General features: G+C 41.7%; 1 protein-coding gene across 6 annotated transcripts in view; it reads left to right on the top strand.

Annotated features, from left to right (window-relative positions):
- The window catches only part of RNF123 (ring finger protein 123), a 91,741-nt gene that overhangs the window by 10,093 nt on the left and 60,405 nt on the right, over positions 1-21,243 (top strand). For all 6 annotated transcript variants that reach the window (XM_053377350.1, XM_053377346.1, XM_053377347.1 and 3 more), the window contains 17 exons: positions 2,290-2,344; positions 2,718-2,803; positions 4,083-4,169; positions 5,507-5,574; positions 6,286-6,417; positions 7,173-7,281; positions 7,816-7,920; positions 9,684-9,809; positions 9,931-10,023; positions 10,220-10,293; positions 11,525-11,642; positions 11,889-11,988; positions 12,486-12,547; positions 14,475-14,546; positions 15,903-16,023; positions 16,516-16,617; positions 18,870-18,976. In XM_053377350.1, coding sequence (XP_053233325.1) covers positions 2,290-2,344; positions 2,718-2,803; positions 4,083-4,169; positions 5,507-5,574; positions 6,286-6,417; positions 7,173-7,281; positions 7,816-7,920; positions 9,684-9,809; positions 9,931-10,023; positions 10,220-10,293; positions 11,525-11,642; positions 11,889-11,988; positions 12,486-12,547; positions 14,475-14,546; positions 15,903-16,023; positions 16,516-16,617; positions 18,870-18,976 — 1,617 coding nt within the window. The remainder of the gene's footprint in view (positions 1-2,289; positions 2,345-2,717; positions 2,804-4,082; positions 4,170-5,506; positions 5,575-6,285; positions 6,418-7,172; positions 7,282-7,815; positions 7,921-9,683; positions 9,810-9,930; positions 10,024-10,219; positions 10,294-11,524; positions 11,643-11,888; positions 11,989-12,485; positions 12,548-14,474; positions 14,547-15,902; positions 16,024-16,515; positions 16,618-18,869; positions 18,977-21,243) is intronic.

Here is a 21,243-nt window from a genome sequence, read left to right as displayed (position 1 = left end):
TTCCTCACCATTAAGCAGCTTGTCAGCAGTTATGTCAACTGTGATGAAGGTTAACTAAGGTTACCATTTAACTATAATCTGAGACTGCAGTTTGAGATTCTAATTTAAGGCAAACATTAATTGCTAATGTTGCTGACAAACTATTTAACTGAGGTTAATGGGAAAATTTTGTCTAGGGAGTGAAGGTGATATGTGGAGAGACTGCATGTTTAAGAAAATATTTCCTATTTATTAACTGTGGTCAACATAGAGCCACTATCACGCCGCCATTGGTTTGATGTTAATAGAAAATGTGTTTTATGCTAGAGTTGCTGATAGGGTCTCTCCCTTTTGATAACACTTGTCAGGTCTTCATTATAACCTTTCCCTTTGGTTGCTGTTATAGCATGGTTCTTCTTAAGTTTTGAGTTCAGATGGTTCCTTGGTTCTTGGGAGAGCTGCTGGTGGTTCCCAGATTCAGGAATTAGGTACACAACTTTTTTGGATGGAGTTGCATTCTCCTTTAAGGATCAAATATGTAGTCTAGGGGTACTTCTTGATACCCAGGTGGCCACAGTGGTGTGGAGTGCCTTATTCCTGCTCCATCTGGTTCTCTAGCTGCTCTGTGTAGGACACAGTTCTATGAGCACAGTTGTAATGCAGAATGAGGCTGTGGACATTTTGAAGAGCTATACTGCCTGTGATCATATAGCACCAAATTTGAAGCATTTGCACTGATGTGTCACTGAGCCCAATTCTAGATGTTGACTGATATATAAAGCCCTGAACAGCTAGGAACTCAGCTATCTGAAACAGCACCTGTCCCTGTACTGTTCTGCCTGTGAGTTGAGATGTGCTGGAGACACATTGTTAGTTGTGTGCTATCACCAACTGAACTCTAGTTGCCCAGGACTCAGAATAGGATCTTCTCCCTGGTGGCATCCTGGTGGAGGAACTTTCTCCCCTCTGGAATCAGGTAGGCATCAAATTAGGTTTTTGATGTTGGGTAAATATGTTTCTCTTTTGTCAATCCTATAAGGCACAGCACAAATCTGTATGTTTTACACTGCTGTCAGATAAAGTGACTTGTATACTGAATTTTAAATGAGGCATGATACAGCAGTGTACATGTTTTGGGATAGTTTTATATAACTTGATCTGTTATAAGCAGCCCTTATAGCATGCAGTGAAGGTTGGGATGTACATGTTATAAACAAATAAATAAATTGTTCTGATAAGCCCACCTATGCTTTTAAGTCTGAAATTTCTTACTTCTCTGTAGTTTGCATTGCACAACTCACTCTTTTATTATGCCTCTATGTATCTTGCTGCCCACCTGTTAACACTCAGCTTAAGTGTTCTGTTTTAAACACTGCCTACATATTCTTTGTTGTCCTCTATTGGTCTTTAAAGGTTTGTTTCTGATAATTGCTGTCTTCCTTCTCCCCCTCTGCTTCAACCTCCACTAGAGAATTACTTTCTACTTGTCTATGTTCTACTGTTGATATGTTTGTGTACTGGGTTAGTGGAGGTTTGCTTTGAATGTTTTTCTTGTCAACATGTCTCACTGGGTTCCAGTTCTCAGCTGAGACAGGAAGGACAGAACCAGCTTTGCCCTGAACTTACCAGTGGCTGTTGTTATGCACTACCTAGCTACCAATCCTATGGCTGAGTGCCTATGGCTGCCTAACAATAGAGGAAGTGCCTTTAGTGCTGTTGGCACTGCTGTCAGTTTTTATAGTCATTATGTACTGAAACAGTGTGTTGTCCCATCTGTGATCACTCCTTGATCATTCCTTTTGGCACTCTCTTTCTTGGTCTTGCTGCTTCTGACAAATCTTTGGACACACTCTCCTGCAGCCCATCTGGTTCCTGCAGTTGGCCTGCTCCAGGCTTTTATTCCATGCTGATCCCCTCCACAACTTGACCAAGCAGCTCATTGGGCCAGTAATGGGGTCAGCACAGGTTGTGACTTCTCCAAAGCCAGTTTTCTGTTTTTGGCACTGGGTGTTTCATCTAGGAGAAATGGAATCAGGAAGCCATTATGTGGGCATGCTTGTTGTTACATCTGTGTTTGGTGTAATTGCAGACCTGATTTTTGTGTGCGCCCAATCCTGGTGTAAAATGAGAGCAACCTATTGTGGAAGTTCTATGATTTGATTAATTGAAAGTGACCTAATACTTTCTTTAACTGATTTACTTACCCCGCCGCCAACACACACACATTTGCGAGATGTAATGAAACCCTTGATAATGGAAAACACACAATCATGGTGTGTGACTGTCTTCCTCCTTTGTTTCCCAATTCAGGTAATTGGACATAGTAACTTTGGCTCTATCAGGGCTACTACCTGTGTGTATAAAGGTAAGGACTAGAAAAAATATGCACTAACCCGTGGTACTGGTCCAAGTGGCATAATGTGTGCTGCTAGTGAACAGCAACTTGAGATGAGAATTTATTAACAATGAGATTTAAACAAATTCCTGACTTTAATTTTGGGGCTGCATTCATTTCAGGTTTTTGCAGAAAATGTCAGACACTGGACATGCCACCCAGACAGCTTTTTGTTGTAGGGTAGTGTGATACTAAACAAATCAATCAGGGGTTTTGGAAAAATGAATTCATCCTTTTGAACTCTTCTGGCTGCCAAACCTTCGGACTATTCTAGTTTTATATGTTAATAGCATTTAACAGAGAATTTTTCATTTGACACATTTGCTGCTATATTTTCTTTTAGGAAAATGGATCTATGAGGTGCTGATTTCATCCCAAGGCCTTATGCAAATTGGTTGGTGCACTCTCAATTGCCGATTCAATCAAGAGGTAATGCAAGAGCATATTTATTTATTTATTTTCTTACTTATTGTATTTACATTTAGACATCACTCTTTACCTGAAGTTCCAAGGCTGGAAATCCCAGAAATTACCTGTGGCCCCTTGTTAGACTACTATTCCCATCATCCCATGTTAGCTAGGTCTGATGGGAACTGAAATCTTGACAATATCTATATAATCTGGTTCTTTGGAATAGGGAACCTGTAATTCCTTTTCATAACTCGTGTTCTACTTAAGTTGGATATAGTAGTGGACCTAATTACTAGTGCATATACTTACCAGAAATGGGCATGGATGCTTGGTATATTACAAGGTGTGACTGGAAAGTAGGGTGAATCACTCCTGTATGCGATAATAGGAACTGCCGGATTCACAGAGCCACGTGGGAGACGTTGGTCCGTATCTCAGCTAACACATGCGCACGTGTCTCGGCATTTGTTGACAGGCCTACGTTGATGCGGTAGCATTTAGTAGCAGTGCAATGTGATTGAAAATGGAGCAGAGAGTCAATATGAAATTCTGTTTCAAATTGGGTAATTTGGCATCAGAAACCCACAAAATGCCCACAATTGTGTACAGAGATGAAGCTGTAACTCGAAAGACAGTGTATGAGTGGTTTAAGCATTTCCATGAAGGGCGGCAAACTATCGAAGAAGACCCGCAATCTGGCAGACCGTCGACGAGCAAAGCGGCGGCAAATGTTGACAGTTCATGAGTTATTGATGTGGGATTGGCGTTTCTCCATCCGAATGATGGCGGAAGAATTGCATATTCCACATGAAATCATTACTGAGGTTACTGAGCTGTCCTACCTTCTATATTCTCCTTATCTGGCCCCACCAGATTTCTTTCTTTTTCCAAAACTGAAATCTGCACTGAAAGGGCACAGATTTTCTAACATTTCACACATCCAAGCTGCTGTGACGAGGGAACTAAAAGCAGTATGAAAAGAGGACTTCTCCAGAAGTTTCCAACAGTTCTATGAATGTTGTCAACAGTGCATTGTATCAGAGGGGGCCTACTTTGAAGGCCTGTATGTTTGAATATTCTTGCTGTCTGGTTTCCATGACCATTCACCGAATGTCCGGTCACACCTTGTATGTTACCCATATGACTGTTTCTCTCAGGTCTGTTTCTCCCAGCCTACAAGTTTCTCAGTCCTTTTTGGTATGTCAGTGACAGTGGTTGAAGAAGGCATATTATTGGAATGCAAAATCTTAATTGTGATCTTTGGTAAAGGTTTGCTTTTGGTTTTCATGTTGCATAGGAAGGAGTTGGAGACACTCCCGATTCATATGCTTACGATGGGAATCGAGTGCGCAAATGGAATGTAACCACAACCAACTATGGTAAAGTGAGTGTCTGCCCCTAATTGTTTTCTTGCTGCACTAAGCATGTAGTCTGTGTATCTCTGTGAACCACTTCACTTGTTTCAAGAACTAGGAACACAGAAATCTGTCTTGCACTGAATCAGATTATTAGTTTATCTGTTTTGGTAATCTCAACACTGACTGTCAATAGCCCTCCAGGTTTTCATGTCTGCAGTAGAACTGGAGACTCTTATTGGGTGGTGTAGTCAGAATTTATTTGTTATTAAGCTTCATGTTTTGTATTTACTTTTATTGTGAAAGACCAATTTCTCTTCCATTGTGCATATTGGCTCACCAGCAGATCGAGTTTGGCCTGTGAGACCATTTTCTCCAGTCATGTCCACCTGTCAATCAGTGACATCAGTGCAGGTTATTGCATTGTTGTGGGTACCTGTTCCTAGCAGGTTTAAACCCCTCACACAGCAGCTGATGAGCAATGGTTAAACCCTGCTCAGTTTGGCTGCGTGCATCTGTCCCTCCTAGGAACAGGTCACACAGCCAAAGGAAGCATCAGGGGAAAATTGGATTTGCTTGCCTTTGAGGTGGTATTCAATGTTTAGTTCTGTTATGCCCTTTAATGTCAGTGGTTCTTCTCTAACTTAAGTTCATGCATTTCATTGAAAGTACTTTGAGTAAGACTTAGTTGAATAGCACCCCCATTTTTTTATCCATAACTGGGAAGAAGACTGTTTTATGCAGACATTGGCTCTGATAGAGATTTCTCTCTCGTGCAGTGATGCCTGTATGATGCAGGCTTCTTTCTTCCCTGCCTCCAGTGGGGGGAGAGAGGAGAAAGCAGCACTTTGGTAGCCTTGTACTTGGAGCTTTCCAAAGTGCCAAGCACAGTGCTGGCACCATGTCTTGTGCTGTGAGTCCCCAAGCCTGCAGACTGTTTTGAGACATAGGTTGGACAACCCTCCTGTCAATCATGTGATGTCACATGATACCATATGATTTGGGAGGTGGGTTGTCCCACTCACCTACCTGTCAAAGTTGGCTCATGGGAATCTGGCCTGCGGTACCAAAAAGATCCCATCCGTGATATAGAAAATGGCCATCCTACTGAGTGTGTGCTTGCAAACACATGGCACATCTCATATCCCTTGCCTGCTGTAATATAGAACTAGAATTCTGCATGCTGCAATATGCAACAGAAGGGAGTAGAAAGTTAAAACAATGAATCAGTATGGCAGCAGAACTCTTGACCTGTACAGCTTTTCTTGACTGAATTGGAAGCAATCTCTATATGTTTTAACAGTATCCTAGCAACATTGGTTACATACCCCAAGTCCCATCTAATTATCTTTTCTTTTTTCTGCAGTCTTGGGCAGCAGGAGATATTGTCAGCTGCTTGATAGACCTGGATGAGGGAAGCATTTCTTTCTGCCTGTAAGCACCCTTATAGAACTATGCTAGATGTTGCTAGTCTGCTATATTCTGTCCTCTCAGCTTCTAAGTATATTCATTGAGAGTTTAAACCAAGCTCCACTAAGGGTAAATAGTTACTTCATTCTCAATAATCCTCTACTAAAATTGCATTCAACAAGGTCCTTTGCCTTACAGCATCTAAATTGTTTCATAAAGTTGGAGTGCATCACTTCTGAACAGGAGTTTAGATGCTGATAGGGAATGTTTCCTGGTACAATGTTATTATGGGTGCAAGAAAGATGAATAGAGAAATAAAACTAGATCTACACAAGCAGTAATCAACATGAGTGGTTGTTTTTAACATGACTGTGTGGAGCTGTACAACACAGAAAGCTCTATAGAGCACTTTGAGTCACTGCGTGGAATTCTTAAGCTGAACAGGACCTTGAACAGAGCTCCAGCAATAACAATTCATATTTTTCTAAGTGTCTCTGCAAGAAGTTATTTCCTAAGATCCTCAGGCAAAGCAATGGGAGAATTTTGCACTTGGGATTCAGAATCTGCTTTCATTTTTATTGACTTGTCATAATACAGAAGACAAGCCGCTAAGCTGTGACTGTTTCTTCCTTTGTGTAATGTCAGATAAATAAGTCTTTTGTGTATAGAATTCTTGGCAAGGTGTGTTAAAACTTTAGGGATTTGTCCCCTTCCCCTCTTTATTTTATTTTTCAGGAATGGTGTGTCTCTGGGGACTGCTTTTGATAACATCTCACGAGGCTCTGGCATGGCCTATTTCCCTGCTATCAGCCTGTCATTCAAGGAATCCGTTGCTTTTAACTTTGGTAGCCGGCCTCTCCGATATCCTTTGACAATAGTTTTAGCCAAACCGTAGAAATATTTTTCCCGAGCAATGTTGGCATCTAAAAAGTATCATTCTCTTCTCAGGCCACAACTATGCTAAACCTTGCCAGCCATCCACTGGTTCTCAGTAACATAACAATAGTTAGGAGAAGTGCTATATAAATACTACATGCTTGACATACTTTATCTCAGTAAGCCTAACAATGCCTCCATAAGGCAGATTCCTACTATTCTACTATTATTTTTTATCCTTATTACAGTCTGAGAGTGGCTTTGTCTGAGGCCAGTTTGTAGTTATTCTGAGATTTGGACAGGGGGCCTCTAGCTCTGTAGCTGAAGCTCTTCTTGCCATCCTGAATAAAAGTTTGAATCTCATTCTTGTCAATATGTCAGAAATGTTATACTCTCAGGAGGCAGTTTGGATCTCCAGCAGCAGATACTACCTTCTTGAATGATCATTAAGGTGATTATTGGTCAGTGTGAATAAGAAAGACATCCTGAATGAGAAAGCAGCAATCGCTCTTGAATTCCTTGACAATACATGCTGTGCTTGGTACAGATTGCTTTGCAAGGGTGGGACAAGACCTAGAGGCATATGAAATACCAATAAATGTGGCAATCATTCTAGAAGCTTGGTGTGGTGGATGAAAGCAAGGATTGGCAGCAGAGGAAAGCCTTGGGACTTAGGATCATTCCTTGAAGGAGGGGTAGATTGCCTTCTGTGGGGGTTTTTATCCTTAATAATTTCATACATATCCAGTGGAGGGATATCGGCCTTTACAGGACAAACCAGCTGCAGATCTTGCGAAAGCACAGAAACTGTTGGGGTACCTGAAAAATGTTATTCATACTGGAATAGATGTTATGGTGAGATAATCTTTTCAATGTTATGTTTACTCAGACTTGCCTTGCCAAAAACTGTTTGCACATTGGATTGATTAGGTTAGGGGCATTTCATTTCATTTTTCAAATTTTGTCGAGGGCTTTTATTACCTGCTGTTTAGCCAAAGCTCTTCAACTGACTTACAAAGAAGAAAAAAATAAAAATACACCAAAACCAAAGCAGTGATAAAATTTGAGCACAATGTAAATCTAATTAGTCTGTGCTGGGCAGATAATAAGGTTTCCCTGGTACTAAAAGAAAAAGGAAGAAGATGGTGCCAGGTAAAACCCCCACAGGGATGCCACAGGAAGAATGTAGTTGGTCAAGGTAGCCATGGACTCAAAAAGGTTGAAAACCTGTGGCCTAACTGATGCCAAAACTGGCTTAGGATGGTGTTAGTGCAATCTCTGCAAATCCAAGGTGTATCTCAGAATCCCAGGGGCTTCCTCAAGCTTAAGAAACACTCTTGTAGAATTAGGATCTGTTAAAAATGTGTAACCCTGAGTTATGTATTTCAGGAAGGGAAGCTGGTGGAAAGAGAGGCTTCCACGTGGCAACTCCAGGGGGAACCGACTGTTTTAATCACCCTTGCACACATTTTTAACAGTTTTGCTCCCCTTATGGTGAGTTTCCTCCAGTGTTACTTCGTGTACTTCAGGATCCTTCACCACTGTTTACAAAGTTACAGATGAGAGTGAACTTCTCCTCCTCATCGGTGAATTCAGTTTTTAACAACAAATTCTCTGACTTAATAGAGGGTCACACCATTGGAATGTTTAGATCAGTTATTTACATCAGGAGTGGACAACCAGTGGTCCATGATGCCATCCCATTTCCTGAACCCCATCCTTCTGCAAGTTTTAGGCTTGAAAAAGGTCTCCTGTTGATGGCAATAGGAGACAAAAGTCTAATTGTGGTGTTGGGGGGCATTTTCAGAAGAATCCCCATGCATTGCAACCCCCCACCAAAAATACACACCCCATCCTGAAATTAAGTTTGAAAGCAGTCTTCCATTGGCACAAATAGGCTCTTTTTAAGCCTAATTGCTGTGGGGGAGAGTGCAGCCAGGGAAAGAGGAGTTAACCATCCTCTCTCAAGCAGCCATCTCCGCAAAGATCACTAGCATCCCTATCTAGCAATTAGGTTTCAAAAAAGCTTTGGTCAGGCCTGATTGCTGGGGGAGAAATAGTTTTCTGTTGGGAAGGTATAGACACATGTGTATTTATGTAGGGGAGCATATAATAGATAGAGTTGAGCAGCTGCATCCACTTGGACCACACCCATTCTTGCTTTGGCTGTGCTCACTGCTGGTATGTAGCCCACAAAGCATTGGCCAAGATGGAATGTGACCCTCGGGATGAAAAAGGCTCCCCACTGACGGGCAGCATTGCTCAGCCGTTAAAGACAGAAATCTGTGCCATCTCTACCTAGAGACACCAGGGATTGAATGTGGCATCTTTTGCATGCAAAGCATGTGCACTGCCACTGAGCACCAGCATTTCCAACTCAAGTGCTCACATACAGTGAGTGCTGCAGTCTGTCATGTGCATCTGTGCACTTCACTCCTTTTGAGTAGATTAACCAGCAAGCAAAGGATCCCAGCCAGATGGGCGCGGTATAAATAATAAACTACTACTACTACTACTTCTTCATTTATTATTTTTTATTATATTATCATTATCATTATTATTAACATCTTTTGCCAGTTTGCTGCTGGGCCAGAGTTCAAGGTTCTTCTGTCAATTCACAAAACACTAAATAATTTGGGCCCAAAGTACCTTAAGGACAATCTGATCCCTTACGCTCCACCTTGGCCACTGAGATCCTCTGGTGGGGCACTTATTGTGGTTCCCCACAACCACGAGCTTCAGCCAGCCTTTACTATGAACTGAGCCTCTAGTGTGGAAGGCTGTGCCCTGTGGAACTCCCTGCCATTTGAGCTTCGGCAGACATCATTCCTACCTTCTTTTAGAAGTCTAAAAATGGTGTCATTCAGACAGAGCTTTGCACTGTGAGTTTCTTTTTACCAACCATTATTTATTGATGTTTTTATTGCTCTGACTGTAATTTTGTACGCTGTGTACTACCTTACTGTATTTTAAAAAAATGGAAATGTAGTTTATAAATAATAAAGAAATAGCAACATTATGAGTGGGGGGGGAGTGGCTCTTGGAAACAAATCAGAAGGTGGATCCTGAGTAAAGGGACATTGTTGGGATGTGGGACAACCTGTCCTTGGAGTTCTCAATGTAGTCTAGGGAAATGGCTGCTGTGAGCCCCCTCAGAGCTGCAGCAGCACAGAGTATTCACTGTTCTTGACTCTGCTGCAGCATCATGATAAAGCTATTCTGTTAAGTCTTCTGCTTTAATAAATTCTTTTCTGCAGTGCAAAGTGTACTTGGTGGAAGATGTGCTCATGAACTTCCTACTCAGCATCCTGGAAGGAGGAGGGTCTGTGGAAGCGCACCCTCTTATACAGCAGTTGTTGGATCTCATGTGGCTTCTCATGGAGGTGAGCTACTGGAGTGCTTTTACTCTCAAGGAAAGAGACCCTTCTTCCTTTCTCCAGAGGAACTCACTAACCCAGTATCTTCTTTCCTATTAAGTAAGAAAGTGTTTCTTTCCTCCCTCAGGATTATGAAGTACATGAATGCCTCAAGCAGCTGCTGATGTCCCTGCTCAGGGCATACCGCTTCTCTCCCATTGTTCCTGATCTAGGCTTACAGGTGAGTATTATTCTGTTAAACACCGGTCGAAACCCTTAAGAACAAAGTTCATGCAGTGAGAGGGGAGCTGCTTTGGCTGACTGGTTACAGCTTTGCAAATGTTGTAAAGACATTTTAAATATGCTGTTTTAAGAGCTCTTCCTCATGTATCACTGCAGCTTATCTTGATTTCCCTTTTTTCTTCTTCTCTATCCAGATTCACTACCTCCGTCTCACTATTGCTATCCTGAAGCATGAGAAATCCAGGAAGTACCTGCTTCACAATGTCCTGTATCCTTTTTTATTTTAAAAAAACACAATATTTTTCACATACATCCAAATCTCCTGATGGTACAAACTTGCTTAGACAGACAAAAAGATTCATGTGTAGGCCCTACAGAAACATCACCCTGTAACAGGACATGGTTTCTTTTTTTCCTGTGGCTGCACACACCTGCAGCTAAATTTAAGAGGCCCTAGTCGCTTCTATATCTTAGTGTTGCTATTTCCTTACTACCAGATGCAGCTCAGGTGCGCCTCTGCACAAATTGGAGAGGAAGGGTTTGACCAAGGCAAAATGGCTGCATCTTCACTGTGAGGTCCTTGAGATAACACTTTACTAATTCACCCATTCTTTGCATACATTCAGATTCAGTTTCTTTCACTTTCAGGGAAACATATAACTGTGATAACATGGGCTATATTCTGTGGCATGAGACCAGAGAAAGGCAGCCAGACTAGCCAAAACAACCCCTGCTTCTTGTTAACTTCACCACTGCCGCCACCTTTTTTTGCCTACTCTGTATTGCCTGATCTGACTAGCAGTGGCTGTCAGGCAGAGAGGGTCTTTTCCATCGCCTGCTGCCTGATATGGATTGAACCCGGGTCCTTCTGCAGGCAAGTGCATGTTGTGCCATGGAGCTGGGGTCTCTTCCCTTAATATTCAAATCTGATCCCAGTGTTCCCCGAAAGTAGACCGACTGCATTCATGGAACAGCCAGCATGCCCAGAGGATTATCTTTCACTTATTCTCTCTTCCAACACTATACACCTACCTGGCCTACCCTGCTAGATAAATGCTCTGTTCATTGACAATAGTTAAATAACATCTATGTATGAGCTGATCATTATTCCTTTGCTTTCCTTCCCCATGTGCCTTTAGTAATTATCCCAATTATTTGGAAGGGTGTGGCTTCTGTCTCAGTAGCATCACTCGAGACCGACCATAAAAGCACAAATTCTATAACAGCTTTGAGAACATACACAAGATGGTCTCAGAAGTTCCTTTCGCAGTTTTTCACCTCTTCTTTCATTCCCCCCAAATACCCTTCTTGCTGCACGATACAGTCATTATAGCTTCCAAGTACCCTATGGAGTTGACTTGTTTTCAGGAAATCTAATTTTTTTCACATGGTCCTGTGTGTGGAGTTATTCTTAACTTATTGCAGGGATGCTGCTTGTGACATAGATCCCACAGGTGCATCTATATGAACTACCACACAACTCCCTTAACTCTCTGCAGATTTGATGTGCTCCGCTCAGTTGTGTTTTTTTACATCAAGAGTCCTTTGCGTGTGGAGGAGGCTGGTTTACAGGAGCTCATTCCCACCACTTGGTGGCCAAACCGCTTCAACAAAGAGGTGAGGAATATGGCGCCCACTGCTGGTCAATTTAAGGGCTGTCCTAGCTTAACTGCAGAGATGTTGGCTTTATCTAGGTGTTTTCTGCACATAATAGCTTATGCAAATGACCATTTGTTTAGCACCTTTATACAGCTGCATTCTCTTATTAGCTGTGTTTGGGTTCATGAGCATTTGCAGCCCTCCCTGTCCATCCTTTTTGGCTTCTGCTAACAACTCTGTTAACCTCGTATCTTTTAAACACAGGGCAAAGAAAGTAAAGAGATAAAAGATGAGACTGCTGAGGAGAGACTGAGGAGGCGAGCGTATGAAAGAGGATGCCAGCGGCTCAAGAAACGCATTGAAGGTCTGAGGATGGGATAGTGGCGTTCAAAATCTCATGGGCAATCAGTGCTAGAGCACAGCTTTCACAGAGAATGGAGAAATAATTGCATGCCACGATTAATTAATTTATCGCATTTGTATACTGCCTTTTGTGCCAAGACACCCACATTTGAAATATTTGAATAAACAAATGCTATAAAATATTAGCTGGGCAGTGCTGTGTTACAGGTGCCATTGGCACCCCTGCTTGCAAATGCAATACTAGTAACTTCGTTTAGAAACAGCACTAAGTTTTCCGCTGATAATGTTTTTACCTCCTGTCATTCCAAAGACTGTCCAGAGCCACTTGGGGAATGTAGCTCAACAAACTGATGTGTATAATAATTTAGGAAAGTCAGTTTCTTCTTGGGAGTTTCTATGCAGGGCTTGAATATGGCCACTGTCAGTTTCTCTGTAGCAATGTGGTGATGGCTGCTACCTGATGCAGTGTATATTATTTCCGGTCCTTTTTATTCTTAGTGGTGGAGGAACTCCAAGTGCAGATACTGAAGTTGCTGTTGAACAATAAAGACCATGGTGGGGTAAGGATGATTGCATATATTATCTACAGAGTATTTCAGTCACACTGGAGAGCAGCTTGCTTTTTGAGGTTGTCATGTATCCTCAAAGGGCCTTGCCTGCATCTCACCATAAAACAAGATTTAGTCACCTGAAAACTGAGGCCCCATATATCTGGAAGACTGTCTCCTTCCGTACAAACCTCTTTTGTTTGTTAAGATTGGCACTTGGAAGTTCAGGAGGTGGAAATCCGGGAGAGGGCATTCTCTGTGGCAGCCCCTGAGCCGTGGAATTTCTTCCCTGCAGAGATGTGTCTGACACTCTTTATTATATAGCTTTCGTCATATGTTGAAGACTCAACACTTTACCCTGGCATCTAGCACCTAAATTATATATTCTGTTGTACCCACTGTCTTCTTCTGATTGTAAATTGTCTTGCCTTTTACATTGTTATAATGCAATATAAATCAGTTCTGGAACCTTCTGGTGATGGCTGGGAAAGAAGTATATATATATATATAATAAATAATCATTGTAATAGTAACAAATGAATACCACATTCATTTCTGATAGCCTGATATTAAATGTAGTGAGGAGGCTCAAACTATTGTACACTTGAAGCTGTTTGCTCAGATTAGGCTATTAGCAGCTTATCTTCTCTACTGGGTACAATGCTAAACCTGACAACATTGTTTATTGGATACAGGGCACACAGGCTAATGACTCCTGCCCAGTACCCTGGCATCTCATGAGTCTGTGTGAAATGATAATGCTGAGAATATGAGTGGAATTTCTAAGAGCTAATGCGGTTAGGTGGGACTCCTAATAAAGGCTTAGATAAATGATTTATGAACATCTCCTTTGCACTGGCGACCAAATGATGGCAGTGTGGAACTGTACATATCCTGAATGGACTTCTTGATTAGGGAACTGGATTTCTGTACAGCAGCCAAAAAAGCTAGTAATGGAGGCGAGCAGGGCATTCATACAAGGTGACTTCTCTGAGGATAGGCAGCCAAAGAACACTGCTATGTAACTTGACTTTAGGATAGGTTTCATGCATGCATGCGCATGCATATCACACTCTCCTCATCACTAAATGACTCACAACTGATCATGTGAGCTGCCTCCATTGAAGAGGAATTTTCTTTGAAGTAATGACTGGTGACTTATTTATTTAGGATATTTGTAAATCACCAAACTTCCAGAGGAGCTGGGGGTTGTATGCAACAAGAAGCAGAAAACAACACACATCAACCATCCAAAACCCCCCACAAAGCATCTAGAATATAAAGAATTTAATAAAAAAATCAGTTTGAAACTCATACTGTTACTGCTTAAGTATTCAGCCTCTCAGTTTTAAACAGTAAATTCTTGGGTAAATAAAAATGTCTTCCGTTGATGTTTCAAAACCAATCATGTGAGGTGGATCTCTTTAACTCAAAAACACAAGTGCAACAGTGCTCCAGTTGATGTCACCCCAAAGCAGGCTGCATTATGAAGTGTGCATCCTAATGAAAAGGTTTGTGCGTGGTTCTTGGTCTGTGATGGCCATCCCTTGATGTTGCAGCTCTTGAGAATTCTTTTTTAAAAATTGATTTATATAATGCCTATGTGGCCCAGTAGAACCCACAGGGCAGCTCATAATGAAACAAGCAATAATAAGTAATAACAAAACCAGATATGCAATTCAAACTGAACTCCAATTTATTTTAAAACAGCCGTTTGAAACAAGACAGCAGTAGACAGCATTTCCCTCAGCTTAGTGCAAGTCTAGCAAATCATGAGAATACATGTATACACTTGTCTTTAAGGACTTACCTGTAAGGGCAAAATTCACATCAGATGAGCAAGTGATCATAATTCAGGCAAACCCAAGAAATACTGTAATTTTAGGTTGTTCTTTCACCTTGATGGAACTCAACTGACTTTAAACACTGGTTGTTTCAGGGAGGAGCTTCCAGATACATCTTTCTAAATAAGTTCCGCAAGTTTCTTCAGGAAAATGCCAGCAACCGAGGGGTAAGCTGAGAACAGTATCTTCATTCCACTTTGACTTCTGTCACACTTTCTGTTGGAGGGTCAGAAGAAGGACACAATCTTATATCTGTCGGAAGCCGTAGCTGCAGACATGTTTGCAGCTTGGACACTATAGGTGCCTTGTTGAGTCTGTAATGACTTCTTAAATTTTGGGCTGATGGACTCCATGCTACTGTTTGTCCTGTGCAGAAATTGGGAAATTTCCACACATCAATGGTTTACCAAGGTGTTGAGTTCATAGTGAATGATTTCTTTATCAAGGCCCCTCAACTCATGCAATATGAGCACACGGTCACTTCTTACATTGTATTCAGTTTGGTTTTGTTATCTGACAATGTCAGTTCTCTTCACTCTGACAGACAATGCTCTTCAGATCTGCAAAGCCAGGCTTCAGTTCTGACACTCTGCCCCCCCCTTATATCCCTATACCTCTGTTCCCCATTGACTGCCTTCCTAGGATATAGGTGGCAGAACAATTATGCTAGGAATCTCATCTTTTTTAACAGAATGTAAAGAAATAGCTTAAGATACCTGGAAGGGAAGAGCAGTCAAGTTATAACTTCATAAAAGAAATGGTATCTGTGGGGAATTAACACACACTTTGTATTGATGACACATTCTTGAACAGAAGTCTTGGTTTTAAAAGTGGGTCTTGAAGCCTAAATGCAAATCATGGTGAAATCACAGAAGCTGAAGGAAAGTGGGATAATGCAGCTGTCAGAATTTTCAGTAGTCAGAGGACAGGGCTTTGTCACCCTATATAACTTGATGCCCCTGTCCATTACTAGCATGTATTATTATTTCTATGCAATTAATTAAAACTTTGCATAACTTACTGAAGGTTCCTGAATTCAGTTTTTCTTAGTATGTCATTTTGAGTCTTGCTTAGCAGAGCCCACTCAGCCATGGCTTAAAGGTCTCTCAGTAAATCTTCTAAGTGAAGGTGTCACCTCTCTGATATGGACTTTTAGTTCTTTCCTAACTGGGAGTGTTCTGTTGTTTCAGTGCCAGTCTTTTCTGGCAGTGAGGGAAATGTGCTTACTGGCGCTTGCTAACATGCCTTGGAGCCACCAGGTTGGCTCATCATCTCTTTTCTTGATGTACTGTGCTACTATGCTTTGAAGGGAAGATACGTGCTTGCTCTTTCTTGTTCGGAAACAGGTGAGAATCAGTGATGGATATTGACTCTGTCAGTTACTGGAAATGTTCTGTGCTGCCTGCAGAATGCTATAGGCAAGGGTGTGCATCACACACATCTGAGGGGATGGAGAAGCTCAGTTCAGCATGGCTCCTCAACTGTTCTGTTAACAGTAGAGCCTTGTCGTTTTTTGTCCTTAGAATCTGACTGTGCTGTGTCCTCCAGAGTATATGGTGTGCTTCTTGCATCGACTCATCTCGGCCTTGAAACATTACTGGGATGAGTACAACATGAAGAACCCTTTAGCAATGAGCAGTGAAGGTAATTTCCAAAGATGCACAAATGGGAATATTGGTCTTTGTATGTGATTGCATTTTGAAGAAGGCTGTATCATCCAGGAATTTCCCGAGTTGTGTGTAACCAAATTCTATCTCTTCACCCAAAAATACAAAATTAGAGACATTCAAGACAGCGTTTCTTACATTTTGCATCCCACAGTGAAACAATGCCCATCCAAAAGTGGACCTAGTCCTCACTGTTGTGCAGACATGTAGCAGAGAAGAAAGTCATCTTCATCAGTATGCCAGCCTTGCCATAGCCCCTCAAAGGGGCTATGGGTGAATGCATTTTAGCTTTCTTTGTTCAGTACCAATTTTCAGTGCTCTGTTGACTTCTCTTCCCTCTCATACCAGAGGGAGAGTTGGCTAGGGCAGGTGGATGTCTTGTAACTGTGGCCCTGATTATTTGCACTCATTGAATATTAGCTTTCTTTGGCCTTCTCCCTAAATACATATAAAACATCTTTCCCCACAGATGCTTATGTCCCCCCTCAGCTCTTCTATAATGGGAAGGTGGATTACTTTGACCTCCAGCGACTTGGGGGACTCTTGTCTCATCTCAAGAAGACCCTCAAAGGCAAGTGCTTGTTTTGTTTTGTTGTGTTCTATTAATTCATGTGGAAGCATATGATGTGGAAGATCTGCTGCAGGAGCAAATTATTGAGGGAAGTAAAAGATGGGGCAGGAGTGTCACAGAATTAGTTTCATTGCTCTGTGGAGCTACGTATCTGTATGTGAAAGCTTTGGTTCTGCCTGGTACTTGGACTCAGAAGCCTGCTGGTTTCTAGGTCCCCTAAGTGATCCCGGCAAGGTGAGAAAGATCCTTTTCTATTTTCACTTTGTTAAATACTAGGGATACTGGGAAACTCAGAATGTCATTTATTTGCTCAAACAGGAATATGCTAACTTGGCATCTTCTTCAAAGGCTTAGTTGTCTTCACTTGTGACCTTCCTTTAAAACTATGTATTTTAACTTGATTATCAAATAGCAGCCATGACATAAGTGTGGTAATTTTTTTGACTTGTTAATTTACATGCAAATCTATTCTAGCTAATTTAAATAGCTCAGTCCTCTTCAAGGATATGTGTACGGCCTCTGAAGCTAAAAACAAGAACTGCTCTCCTGGGACTTGAAGATAAAGTGGCAGCTGATGCCTCTTGGCCTGTGAGATTCCAATTAGGACTTGCTTTTTCCTCTTTCAGGTGCTCTTCAGATCAGCAGAGCCAGGCTTTAGGGCACTGGGGCTGCTTGGCCATCTGCTTGGTAGAGATAAGAGAATATGAAATACAACCTCCAAATTACATTTTGAAGATTGTGTGTGACCCTTTTATGAATCTTGTTTTTGTTCACCCTGGGGGAGACCCAAGATTTCCCTACCCAATTTTTTGGCTCTTATTGGACTGACTTGTCCATTCCACCTAGGGTCTGAATGCTCCTTTCTCTGCCTTGGGAGCAGCCTCCAAGGCAAAACGTACATAAAAGGAAATAGTTATTAGAATCAGTAACACGATCTGGAAAAAGTACAGTTTGCATATGGGAGCATTTTATTTTAGTCATTAAAAATAAATACCACACTTCAGTTGTCTGTTTATAGGTAAAACGATAAAGCATAACAATACGGCGTGTGTGTGTGTGTGTGTGTGTGTGTGTGTGTGTGTATAGGTGTCAGAAAGCATATTTGTTATTTGGTACTGCTCATATTGATCTAGAGCAGACTTCATCATAAAGTTAGCAGAGTAAAAACTTAAACACATTGCAGGATTCCCAAAAAATAGACCAGAGGCAATTAATTCTTCATCCAGCAGAGCTTTACTACTGAAGGTAAATGAGCATAATAGTCACAAATCCATATATCTTCAAGGTTGGCACAATCCATAAGAAATCCAGTTGCAGAAGACTAAACTTAAACTTACAATAAGACTGAAACCTTAGCACTAAGCATGTTATATACAAACCACCACACCAGAAGAAAAGAGAAACTCGGGCTCCTTCTGGCCTGTTCTTCTAGTCAGCATGACAGAAAAAGATAACAGAACCAGTTTGAAACAGCTGCTCAACTTCTCTGAAGGAATAACCAAAACATCAGGAATCTTCTGCTTGTTTCTAGACAGAATAGTATCTTGCTTGTCAGCTACAAACTTCCAGCTTGCACCAGCTTGTATCACACAGAGAAGCTTCCAGAAACTTCTTGAATTGATTAGAATAGAAAAGGTCTCTACACATTAGATCAATACTTTCTGTACCCAAAATTGCATACCTAACCATATTTGATTTTTCACAGCATGTTCTAAGTCTATATAGAATGACTACTGGCAATGGGCTGTCCCACGCCACTTAATACCTTTTTTGAAAAGTGCATAACAGATGCTTTAGCATTTTTGTTCCTAGCTATTTCTCCACTCAAATTTGGCCTCTCCAGGTGCTTTTCTTCCTGAGAAAAAAAAAAAATACAGGTTCTAGTATATTTTATCTTTGGAGGAGTTTTTGAGTGGACAAATGGCTGGGAAGAGCGTTGATCCTCTTCTATGCCTTTGGCACCAGATCTGATCATTTACAGTGCAGTCCTATGTATGTATACTCAGAGGTACATCCCACTGAATTCAGCAAGTCCCACTGTGCATAGGATTGCAGCCTTAGTGAAGACACAGTAGCAGTATTGACACTTCTGATGTGTTACACTTTGAGCTTCTGGTAGCTGTACTGCTGCTTTGAGTCCCACCAGGAAAATGGGGTATAATAATAATACTGCAAATAAGACATGTGGTAAATGGAATGTGCATAGGTAATTATACCTAGCAGTGAATGTATTTGGTATTTTATTCATACAGATGAGCTTGCTTCAAAGGCAAATATTCTGATTGACCCTGCAGAACTTCAGGCGGTGACAATGGATGATCTCGATGAAGATGAAGAGTCAGCAGTGTCAACAGCACAAGTGAGCCTAACAATGCCATGTGCAATGAGTTTTAACTTAGCCAGCTGTCAATGAAGTCTATAAGGAAGGAAGGAGGAGCACTGAGCCTCCTGGAAGCAGAAATTTGTTTTGGATGGATGGGAGAAGCAAGTAAAGAGAGACTTTTATGCGTTGTACCCAAGAAATTCGCCTTTCTAAGTTTTGTGTTGAACGTATTGGTTGTACAGCAGTCTAATGGTGCCATAGCAAAGTGTACATCGGAATCCAGCCCAAAATCCTGACTCTAAGAGGCTATAATCAGACATATTTAGGTCAGGGGACAGTTACCTGAGGTGGGAGGCTAGCAGGGAGAGGGACTTCTCAGTGTTTGGACCCCAGTAATGGAATGCTCTCTTCAAAGCAGTTGGTCTGGCACCTGTTTTGCTGTCCTTCAGTGCCAAGCAAAGACCTTTTTATTTTCTCAGGTCTTTTATATTAATTTTAACCCTGCTGGTTCTACTGCAGGCCCAGAATTCTGCAGGCTAATGGAGAGTTCTCTGTTTAGCAAGATCTGATGGTCACTTAAAGCTCCAACAGCTCTGCATTTCTCATTAGTCAGCAGCGTTACACTCTTAACCTGAGAATGCCAAGAATGCTGATTGAACGCTAGTTGCTGTTGGTCCTAACACAAACATCTGAGTCAGGATCTGGACTTGCCAAAGATTGTAGTGATGACTCTGCAGTTTGATTCGGGAAGTTCTAATATCAGAAACAAATATAAGGGAAACTGCAATATGATTTTATATAGAAGGCCCCATGTGTTGATTTGACACAGTTGTCACCTGTTGTTTATGGTTTCCACCAATCTCCTCATCCCTGCCCCCTGTCCTGAATCTCCTGGCATACACAGAGAACTTGGGGAAATGGCAGGATTTGCAGAAGTAGTGAGTGCCTTCTACAAAAATCCTGCATGAAGCATGTAAGACTTTGGAAATGAAAGAAGCAGGGTGGAGGTCCTCTTGTTGCTTTCTCCTTCCCCAATGGCTGGTGTGGAACAAGAGGGGATCACTTAACACAAACTCATATAGAAGGGGAAAGCAATGAAGGGGGATCTCGTCACTTCTTGCCTTTTCTAAAGCATGATGTAAAATGACAGAAAAGGCCTGTCCCAAGACTTCACTTGCCCTTGCTAGCAGAGGGTGGGTTTTATCTCACTTCACATGAGAAGCAGTGTCAGCCTCTACTTCCATCTTCTGCTTAATGAAAAAGCCTGCTACGAAGCGAAAGATTCCCCCTTCCAAATTATCTGTAATTTGCAGAAAACTCAGGAAAACAGGTATTTATGTTAGGGGGAAGGATGGTTCCCAAAGGTTGGCAGGGGCAGCCACCATAGTGACTTGGTGACTAAATCTGTGGAGCACAGTAAAGTGTGGGAAAAGCTCGGGCAGGGGGTGCTTTTTAAGGCTTCAGGCCTCATCTATATATACCCCAGGAAAAGTTCAGTGGAAACTCAAGACCAGCTACTACTCTGAGAACTTTGAGAACTGTTGACACAATGTGATGCAAGGCCTGATAAGATGAGGAATTCAAGGATTCAGTTTGTTAAAGAAAGTACTCTGTGCAAAGAAAAAAAAGTTCTTTTGTTTTGCTTGGCTTCAATTGCATTTTTTGTCTTCACGTCGTGGGCAAACGTTGCCTTGCAGCTTGTCTTGTGTTCCTCTTTAGAAACTGCAGGCTAAAGTTCTATCTCCTTGGGATTCTCAAGGGCAAGGTTATAGGTGGTCAGGATTTCCCACTCCTAAAAATATGGAAGGATACCCCATGCTGGGCCCAGGAAATTTGAATGGTTGATACTTGTCTGCTAGTTCACAGGGATGTCAATGTGAGCACAATTTCGCCATCTGTGACTGCACCCTCTGATAAGACCATGTTGTAAAGAATATTGTGCCCCTTGAATTTGGAACTAATACAGCACAGGATAGCCCAGTATTGCCATTACGTCTGGCCCAGTGCTGATTCTTTCACTCCAGTTGCTGTTTGGACCCTTAAAAGATTGATTCCAGTCATCAGCTGATGCAAATCAAGCTGATGCATTTTGCAGTGTGGATTGTGTAAACTGGGTAGTGTGTCAGTTCAGAACACCCTATTGAAATAACTAATGAGGATACAAATTGTGCTTTCTAGTAAAAGTTTTCCCGTCCTGAATGTCTGCCCGTGCTATGCTTGCCTGTATGAGACCCTGGTTCTTCTTCTAGGTTACAATGAGTGAGAAGGAAATATTTCAGCTACTTGTCCTACAAATGAGCCTA

This window comes from Podarcis raffonei, chromosome 2 (assembly GCF_027172205.1).
Source record: "Podarcis raffonei isolate rPodRaf1 chromosome 2, rPodRaf1.pri, whole genome shotgun sequence".
Classification (NCBI taxonomy): domain Eukaryota; kingdom Metazoa; phylum Chordata; class Lepidosauria; order Squamata; family Lacertidae; genus Podarcis; species Podarcis raffonei.
The sequence above is the reverse complement of the archived record's forward strand: the minus strand, read 5'-3'. Positions and strand labels throughout refer to the sequence as shown.